The sequence below is a fragment of the Marmota monax genome, unplaced genomic scaffold (assembly GCF_021218885.2).
Source record: "Marmota monax isolate L192 unplaced genomic scaffold, Marmota_monax_Labrador192_F-V1.1 WCK01_AAM20220418_F8-fsc00102, whole genome shotgun sequence".
In the NCBI taxonomy this organism is placed as follows: Eukaryota; Metazoa; Chordata; class Mammalia; order Rodentia; family Sciuridae; genus Marmota; species Marmota monax.
In genome coordinates, this window is record NW_026692494.1 from 6,378,825 (window position 1) to 6,387,500 (window position 8,676).

Sequence of the window (8,676 nt, forward strand, 5' to 3'; positions counted from 1 at the left end):
GGTCTCCATGAAGAGCCTTGAGCCAGCCAGGCACGGAAGCCAGGCCTGTCATCCCAGCCCTGGGAGGCTGCAGCAGGAGGGTTGCAAGTTCAAGGCTGGCCTCAGCAGCAGAGGGAGACCCTGCCTCAAAATACAAAACCACCAGAGCTGGGTGTGGCTCAGCGGTCGAGCACCACTCGGCCACTCTGGGCTCAGCCCCCGACCAGAGTCCTCCCAGAGAGTGGCCTCTTCCTTCGTGGGCCTGCCTCCCATGCCTGTGCCAAGGGTCTACGGGGGCCCTGTGGATCCCTGATCCTGCTGTCGTCACCCGGGGCAGGTCTCCGTCATCTGGCTCTCACCCAACCTGAGAACGCAGACCTGAAGGGGGTGCAGGAGAGCATCTGGGTAGGGGGTCCCCAGCTGCCAGCAGTTGACCAGGACTGGGCAGGGAGGGGACGCAGCAGAGGAGGGTGTGTCCGAGGATGCTGTGGAGAGCGCCCTGCCCCACACCTGACCTCACACATCAGCCTGGCCCTGGAGGGCTCCCCGAGGTCGGCCAGGGACACCCCTTCTGCAGATGAGGGAGCTGAACCAGAGCCCGGTGTGGTTTATGAGGTCAGCTGCCATTTCATGGGTCAGCTGGGCCCCACCTCTTGCTGCCTGGACCCCCACCCCAGCCTATGGTGTGCAGAAGGCAGCGTTCCTTCAGTCCAGTGGCTGCAGGAGGGCAGCCAAGGACAGTGTGGGCACGAAAGCCACCAGGCACAGCCTCTGCTCTCAACGCCAGGATCTCCCTGGGCTCCTGCTGCCAGAGGCAGTGGCGTCTAGTTGGGATGGCCTCCATCTACAGCTGCCCTCACAGGCCTGCCTCCACCGGCCCACCCTTGTCCCCAGTCACGGGTGGGGTGGCCACACCAGGACTTCCAGATGCTGGCTGGGGCCCTCTGGCCCCAGGAACCCTGGGGGGGCTGCGGGGGAGAGCTCTGACTCCCAGGGACCTTAGCTCCCTCAGCCCCACCCTGTGGCTCCAGGCCTCCCAGCCTCACCCCTGCAAAGGGGTGTGGTGAGCAGCTGAAAGGTGGCGGCCAGGGGTGGGCGTGGGTGTCAGGGAGCACCGCCAGAGACCTCGGAGCCGTGGGGCTGCCAGCCCAATACTGCAACCCTCCAGGCTCAGCTCAAGGTAGACAGGCCTGGGCGCTGCAGGAGCCCGGCTGGGCAGAGGCTGGCCTGCACAGGGCCTGCCCCTTGGGGTTCCTGGGGGGCGAGTGGCTTGAGGGCCCCACACAGCACGTGCAGGATGGGGCAGGTGGGGGTAGCAGGAGAGGGACCAGGCCAGTCTGCCAGCCGCGAGGAGAGCCCTAAAGAGGTCAGCTGCACTGCGCTGGCGTGGCCAGGGCATGACGGCACCAGCTGTCACATTGGTTTCCTGGACCATTAAACAGAGGTGTCAGTTAGGGAAGCCTTCTGGAAAGTTCCTGGTGCATCTGGGCTGGGCGCCAGGGACTGGCTGGCGGCTGGCAGCATTCCTAGGACAGTGGGGTGGGGAGAGTGGCCTCCTTCAGCCCTGATGCTGGCCAGCACGGTCAGGTGGCCAGAGCGTATCCCGCTAGGGACCTGGCCTAGAATGGTCCCCACACCGCTGCCCTCCCAGGTGGGAGCAGTCTTTCCCCTTTCTGAAGAGCCCGTCCACAGCATGCCTTCACCAGGCAGGGGACTTGGGTGAGGCCCTTAAGGCGACCATGTCATCTCCCAAGATGAAGCAGCCATGGGGGCTGGTCCTGGTGCCCACCACTGTGTTGGGACAGAGCAGCCAGTGTTGAGCCTGAGCCCACCCCACCATGGCCATCCCCATGTCCCAGAAGGGGTCAAGCAACTGGTTGGGCCCCTGCCCTCCAGGGCTGGACATAGTTTCCTCTGCCCTGGGGGCACCCTTACCCCTGGCAGCTGGCCCTGCCCCAATGTCCCCATGGCTAGCAGAGACGCCCCCCCCCGCTGACTGAGCTGTTGTCTCCTTCTGCAACCCCTGGGCCTCCACACCTGCCTGCCTGCTGCATGGGGCTGGCCACCTCCAGGCCAGAGGAGACTTAGCCTGGAACCCGCTGACCACAGTCCCCCTACCGCGGCATTGGGTCTGGAGGGCCCAGTTTGGCCACTGGGTCTGGCAGGGACACATGGCAGCAGAAAGTGGCTTTTAGATAATCTTTTGTTAAAAACAGAACAGCACCGTGGGACACGACCCATACCAGTGGACCAAAACCCAGTAAAAAATCCAAACGAAACACAAAACTGGCCCAAGCACGTGAGCCCGGCCCTTGAGGGCGCTGGTCGCCGGAGGCTTCTCGCAGCGCAGCCCTCACTTGGCTGGCCGCGTGATGATGCGCGTGGAGAAGTCGAAGAGATCGCGGTTGATCTTGCGCAGGTTGCGCACTTGGTCCTCCAGCTCCGTCACGCGCACGCGCAGCTGGTCCTGGCCGCCTAGCACGTTCTAGGGAGGGGCGGGGGTCAGAGGGCGAAGAGGATCAGCACCCCCCACCCTGGGGAGCCCCGGCCCCGCCCCGCCCACCTTCTCCATGGTGCTGCACATGACCTTGTGCAGTTGCTCCAAGCGGTCCAGGTAGCTGGGCTCTGATCCCTGCAACACAGGGGCACCCGTGACCCCGGGCCGTGCCACACTGCCAGGCCACATCACCTGGAATGCTGCCCACAGCTCGGACAGGTAGTGCCCTTGCCAGCCAGTGACAAGACAGGAGACCGCGGCTCAGAGGCCAGGTGGCCGCTAGGAGGCCAGGTGCTCTTTCCCATGTGTCACTGTCCAAGACTGCCTGGGAGCGTCCTGGGGACAGCAGCAGGAATGGAGACAGGCACAGTGCAGAGGTGGTACCTGGGCAGGGCATAAGGCTCTGGACCTGGAGTGGGATCAAGTTGCTGCCCAGGAGGGGGGCCAGCCAGCCTGCAGGGTCAGCTCCACCCATAAAGCTGTCCAGTGGCAGCCACAATGGCCAGGCCTGGCCATGGGCCGTGAACCAGAGGCCTGCAGCAGTGAATGCAGCAGGCCCAGTGTGGCCAGGCCCAAGACGGTCACGTGGATGCCAGGCAGGGGTTCGAGGGTCGTGACACCACCTGGGGCCTTAGCGGGGACCCTCACAGAACCATCTGGAAACACCACTGCCCACCGGAGATGGCTGTGGAGGGTCAGAGCACTGCGGGGTCAGGTGTTGGCAGGACACCCCTACACGCAAGGCCTGCAGCCACCCTAGAAGTTCTGGCATTTCCTGGACCCAGGCTGCCTGGCCCCCTAATGCCACCGGTGGCCAGTCAGCTGGCGGTGTTTTAGGGAGACGCCGAGAGGCACTGACCTTCCAGCCGGGAGGGGATGCTGAGGGTGTGGGCCTGTGAGAACCCCCAGGAAAAGGTGCAGAGGCACCCTGCCGAGCAGGTGGGGGGCCTACCTGCTGGTGGCGGCCTAGGCGCACGGGGAGGCCCCCTCCCTGAGGCTCGTCCCCATGCTCGGCGCCCAGTAGGTGCTTGTTGAATCGGGGCAGCGGCAGGCTGGGCTTGAAGTCGGAACTCAGCATGCCCACTGGCGCCAGCAGGATGGAGGCGTTGGTCACAGGGCCTGGGGGACACCAACAGTCAGCCCCACAAACCCAGGGCCTGAAGCCGGGGCTGGCCAGGCCCGCAGGCCCAGGAGGCCACTGGCCCTCATGCTGTGCCCGTTCCTTGTGTGGATTCCTGCGGCCACCCACCTCTGAGGGCCATGGTCCGGATGCACTGCTTGCTCTGAACGTCCCAGAGACGCACTGTCTCATCATGGGAGCCTGAGAGCAGCACACTGCCGTCAGTGGACACCGACAGGCAGGTCACCTGGTTCCTAGGAGATGGACCCAAACAGGGTTAAGAAAGACCAGTGGAAACCCTTGGTCCAGGCCGTGCCTCAGCCCCCTCCCTGTCCCCACCTGTGCCCTCTGAAGACCTTCCCAGGGTCCTGCTCTGGCTGGAAGCTCCTCTCCCTCTCTGTGGGCTGTGGAGGCCAAGACAGGTTGTGAGCACCAGGGAGCCACCAGCTGCTGCCCGCAGCCCCCAGCCCCAACAGAGCTGCCCACTCTCCTGCCACCCACTCACCCGAGCACAGAGGTCCACTTGGAATATGGAGCCATCACTGCCACCACAGAACACGTGGTGTTCGGCCAGGTCCATGGTCACAGCCATGATGCCCACATCAAACAGGACGGACAGCAGCAACTCGCCAGAAGAGATCTCCCACAGCTGGGAGGGGCAGTGGGGGGTGGGAGGTGTGGGCACAGGGCTCTGGGTGGGGGCTCTGGGAAGGTCAGGGGTTGGTGGTCCTCAACCTGGACACCTTGGCCCTGGGGTCCTATTCAGTGGGAGCTGTCAGGGTCCAGGAGACTCGGTCTTCCCTGGCATGGAGCTTGTTCTCCTGCAGAAGAATCCCTGCCCCCACCAGTGAAGTCTCAAGGGCAGCGATGCCCTCAAACCTGCACAGGCCTGGCCCAGGGCCTTGGCCAGGCACGGCGGGCCGAGTGGGAATTTCCAGGAGACAGGCTGGGCTGTCCACCCTTGCTGGATGTCCTTGGGGCTTAAAGCACCAGGAGATTACAAGCTGTCTGGCACTGACGGCTGGGGGAGGAGATGGCTTGCTCAAGCCACCAGGAACCCAGTCTGTGAGCCGCGGAGCACAGGCCAGCGGGGGGCTCTACCTTCACTGTCTGGTCCAGCGAGGCAGTGGCCACCCGGGCCAGGGGGCCCCCAAAGCCGCAGTGCAGGTCTGTGATGGGGAGCGTGTGCTGAGACCAGACGTGCCGGGGCGCAGGGATTCTGGAGGGGTCCACCTGCAGCACACTGGGGGCGGGAGGCCCCTGGAGTCGCCCCAGCACTTGGAATACCCGTACTCCCCGTCCTACCAGCCCTGCCTGGGCCCCTGGGTGGGCATGCTACCTGCAGAGGCTCCAGGTCAGCACCAGGCAGTCCCTGCCCCCAGAGAGGAAGTGGCTGCTGTCACCAGTGAACTTGAGGCACGAGAGATCCTGGTAGTGGCGGTTCAGGATGACCAAGAGGTTCCCGGTGGAGACCTGGGAGTGAACAGGGCACCCAGGTCAGGAGGAAGCTGGGCTACTGGTCCCACCCCCTGGCTGCAGGATGCCAGGGGCACACCACAGGAGTCCTATCCACCCGTCCTGGGGCCAGAGCAAACCCCCAGGGACAGGGTGGGCAGCTTTGTAGTCCTGGGCAAAGGAAGGCCCCGCTCCACCCCCGACTGAGCTTCATGGATGGCACACTGCTGGCTGTCCTGCCAGTGCCCCCCTTGTCCCCATCTGCACGACAAAAGGAAAGGGGGACACATCTCCTGCCACCAAGAGGGGCACCTCCTCTGCTTTCGCCCCGGACTGGTGGCCAACCCTAGGGAGGGCATGGGGCTGCCGCGGGGCTCCCTGAGGCAGGGCTGGCTGGGGACTTGGCCGCTCGGGACTTGGCCACAGTGGAAATCTCTTTGGAAATCCGCAGCTGGGCATGCAGAAGGCCCATCTCAAGCAGAGGAAGTGGGGGCAGCTGGTGGCAGAGACGCGCCCACTTGCATGGCACCCGAGAGGGGCTAAGCTGAAATGTGCCCTGCCCAAGTATGTTCCAGCCCTGACCCCCTCCCCAGGACCTGTAAATGGGACCTTATTCAGAAATAGGGTCAAACTGGGTGCAGCCCAGAGGTACAGAGCTTGCCTAGCACCATGAGGCCCTGGACTCAATCCCCAGCACTGCAGAGAAGGAAGGAGGAGGAGGGGGCCTCTGCAGAAGTGGTCAGTTGAGAGGAGGGCACAGTGCAGCAGGATGGGCCCTCAGTCCGGCAGCTGTCATCCTCATGAGGACAGGAGATGGGGTGACGGCAGAGATGACAGCATGCAGCCACAGCAGGGGCATGGCGCCCCAGATCTGAAGGCAGCAGGAAGGACCCTACTGTAGGCATCCAGGCCCTGCCCAACCTGCACACCTGCAGCCTGGACTTCTTGGCTTCAGGGCTGGGAGGGCAATTTTCTGTCGTCTGAAGCTGCCTGTCCATGGTGCTTTCTAGGGCATCCTCAGGAGGCTCACACAGCAAGCCCCCACCTAGCAAGCCAGGCCCTCCTCTGGCCTCTGTTTCCCCACCTGCACCCAGGGCTGTCCCAGAGCAGAGAAGGACTAAGTGATGTTGTTTGCACCATCCAGCTCAGACCTGGACAAGGGCAGCTCTCACGGAGCTGGGCAGATGGGGCCACACTGTGTCTCCTGGGAGATCCAGTCCCTGGGAGCCAGCAGCATGAAGGGAAGGCCCAGGACTCGGAGCTGCTACAGACCAGCCACTGACCCACAACCTGCTCTAGGGCTTGCAGTCTCTCCTCACCTACCCTCACCCTCACCCACGGGCCGTCAGACCACCACTCTCTACCCTCAGCAAGAAGGGAGCCTCTGGTGCCTCCCCAGGGGGAAGGACCACTAAACTTCTGCCCGCATGCAGCCCACCCTGGGCTGCGGGCCAGCAGGGCAGACAACCTGGAGCCCGTGCCATGTCTCCCTCTCTGCCTCAGCAACTTCTCAGCATCTCGGGCTGAGGGTGAAGTTCCAGGGTGACGGGATGTCCCCAGCACCTCTGGGAGGAGGGGACAAGATCAGGGAGGGGAGAGATGCAGGTCTTGGGCCTGGAACCCTGTACTGCCTGCATCTCCAGCTCCAAGTGGGTGCTCACCACCCTGAACAGGTGACAGCACCTAACAGACTCTGGGCCAAAGCCAGCTGAGGCCTGACTCTGTAGGTTAAGCTCCAGTGGCACGTCACCAAGCCGTGCCCACTGTTACAGGTTGTCTAGGGCCACTTCCCTGCCAGGCCAGAGCTGAGCACTTGGCCTAAACATGAAGTTCAAAATGCAGGCCCTTGGCAGAAACGGATGAGTGTGGCAGGGACTGGATGGTGCGCGAGGGCCTGAGGGGCCATCACCTGATTTTCCCAAAGATAAGAAAAAGAGAGGCTGAACCCTGACCCCTTTATAACTTAGAGTCAGACGAAGTCCGCTGCTTGGAAGAGATGCTCTGCCAATGTGGGGATGGCCCCGAAAGTCTACAGTGTCCCCCGCCTAGACTGCACTGTGATCTACCGAGGAGGACTCAGGCAGAATAAAGACATTTAAAGGCAAGGCTCTCTGGGGACTCAAGAACCTCAAGGGAACCGAGGAAGGCAGAGCAGGGTTGAGACCCCAGAGCAGTCGCCAACTGCTCCCCCTGGGCACTCTGGGTGCTTTCTCACCTCCCATAAGTAGATGCTTTCTGCAATTCCTGCCAGGACATAGAGGCCATTGGGTGATGTGGTCAGACAGGTGACAGGTCCAGGGCACATGATCTTTTGCTGGAGCTGGTCCTGGGGACACACGATAGAACCCTGAGCATCTGGTGAGAGGTAGGGGAGGGTGAGTGGAGGGGACACCCAGGCAACTGGTAAATTCAGAGTGCTAGAAAGAGAAGCAGGGCCGGGCGCTGTGGCAAGGCCTGTCATCCCAGCAACTCAGGAGGCTGAGGCAGGAGAATCAAGAGTTCAAAGCCAGCCTCAGTAAAAGCAACTCAGTGAGACCCTGTCTCTAAATAAATGAAATACAAACTAGAAAAATGACCCGGGCACAGAGCTGGACTGAATGCACTGTCCAGCAAGGTAGCTCCTGGGGTATAAGGGTGACCGTGCTTTCTCTGGAGAGGAGAAGAGCAGCAAAGCAACAAGGTCTGTGAGGACCCTGGATCCAGAGCCCAACAGCCAGTAGGCCTGCACTCCAATCCAGCTCACCCTACTGTGACTCTGAACCAGGTAACATGGAGTAGCGGTCGCCCAGAGTGATCTCAGCAAGTCCACGGGGTGGCAAGCAGATTTGGGGGCTGCATTCTGGGGCTACTAATGGAGAAGAAACGGTAGGAAAGGCTCTGATATTGAAGGTGTCTTTGGGGGATGAATGCCTGAGTCTCTGGGGCTATCCTTCCAGGGGGCTCCCAGAGATCTCGGACCCTCTGCATCCTTCTGCAAAATCACAAGATACAAAGGACCCTATTCACCCCCCTTTAATCAAATTTAGCGCTCCCGAGCTCGCGCATGCGAGCAAGAAACCTCCCCCACAAGCTAAGCACGTGCAAGGCCAGCTATCCAGGACCCGACCTCGGCTCCCACGCATGCGCAGAGTGCCCTCAGGCGCCCACCGCCCGCGCAGGCGGTCTAACTCGACACCCCCACCCCGTTCCCCTCTAGGACTCTGGGCGCGTGGGACTCCTTCGCGTCCCCGCTCCCTCTCGAAGCCCCACGCGCCACCCCGTGTCCCGAGCCCGCGTTTCGCACCTTCCGCTGCAGCTCCCAGGCGCTGATGTAATTCTTGCCCAGCTGAGCCGCCAGGAGGTACTCGCCATTGAGCAGCGCCAGGCCGCGGGGCCCAGCCTGGCCGCCGCGGTAGGTGAGCAGGTTGGCGCCCGAGTGCAGCTCCCACACGACACAGCTCCACAGCTGCGCCGCCGAGTCCGTACACACGGCTACCTCCATGGGCGCCGCCATCTTCCCCAGCCGCCACGTCCCGGAAGTGTGTCATCCCCAGCGAGACGCGGACCCTGGCGACTCGCAAGCTAGAGCGGCACCTACTCGCTCTTGGGCGGGGTTGGCGGACCCGCGCAGGCGTACATGCCTCAG

General features: G+C 62.9%; 1 protein-coding gene across 2 annotated transcripts; it reads right to left on the reverse strand.

Moving 5' to 3' along the window:
- Positions 1–2,164: 2,164 nt before the first annotated feature.
- On the reverse strand, positions 2,165–8,573 carry Wdr18 (WD repeat domain 18). 2 transcript variants are annotated; one of them, XM_046443663.2, is made up of 10 exons: positions 8,335–8,573; positions 7,267–7,377; positions 4,936–5,069; positions 4,698–4,839; positions 4,102–4,245; positions 3,936–4,000; positions 3,726–3,850; positions 3,429–3,595; positions 2,543–2,611; positions 2,165–2,464 (listed from the first exon to the last, which is right to left on the reverse strand). In XM_046443663.2, exons 1-10 carry the CDS (start codon positions 8,542–8,544, stop codon positions 2,333–2,335), a joined length of 1,299 nt encoding a protein of 432 aa, XP_046299619.1. In that variant the 5' UTR covers positions 8,545–8,573; the 3' UTR covers positions 2,165–2,332. The 2 variants fall into 2 exon arrangements, with proteins under 2 accessions (XP_046299619.1, XP_046299618.1); XM_046443662.2 differs by having other exon boundaries at positions 7,267–7,406.
- Between the last annotated feature and the right edge of the window lie 103 nt (positions 8,574–8,676).

What these genes read in the sequence shown, in the direction of transcription:
- Wdr18 (XM_046443663.2), bottom strand. Translation starts at nt 8,544, where the DNA reads ATGGCGGCGCCCATGGAGGTAGCCGTGTGTACGGACTCGGCGGCGCAG. An exon ending in AAGGTCTTCAGAGGGCACAG is followed by an intron (nt 3,851 to 3,935) that starts GTGGGGACAGGG and finishes TCCATCTCCTAG; the next exon opens with GAACCAGGTGACCTGCCTGT. An exon ending in CCGGACCATGGCCCTCAGAG is followed by an intron (nt 3,596 to 3,725) that starts GTGGGTGGCCGC and finishes GGTGTCCCCCAG; the next exon opens with GCCCTGTGACCAACGCCTCC.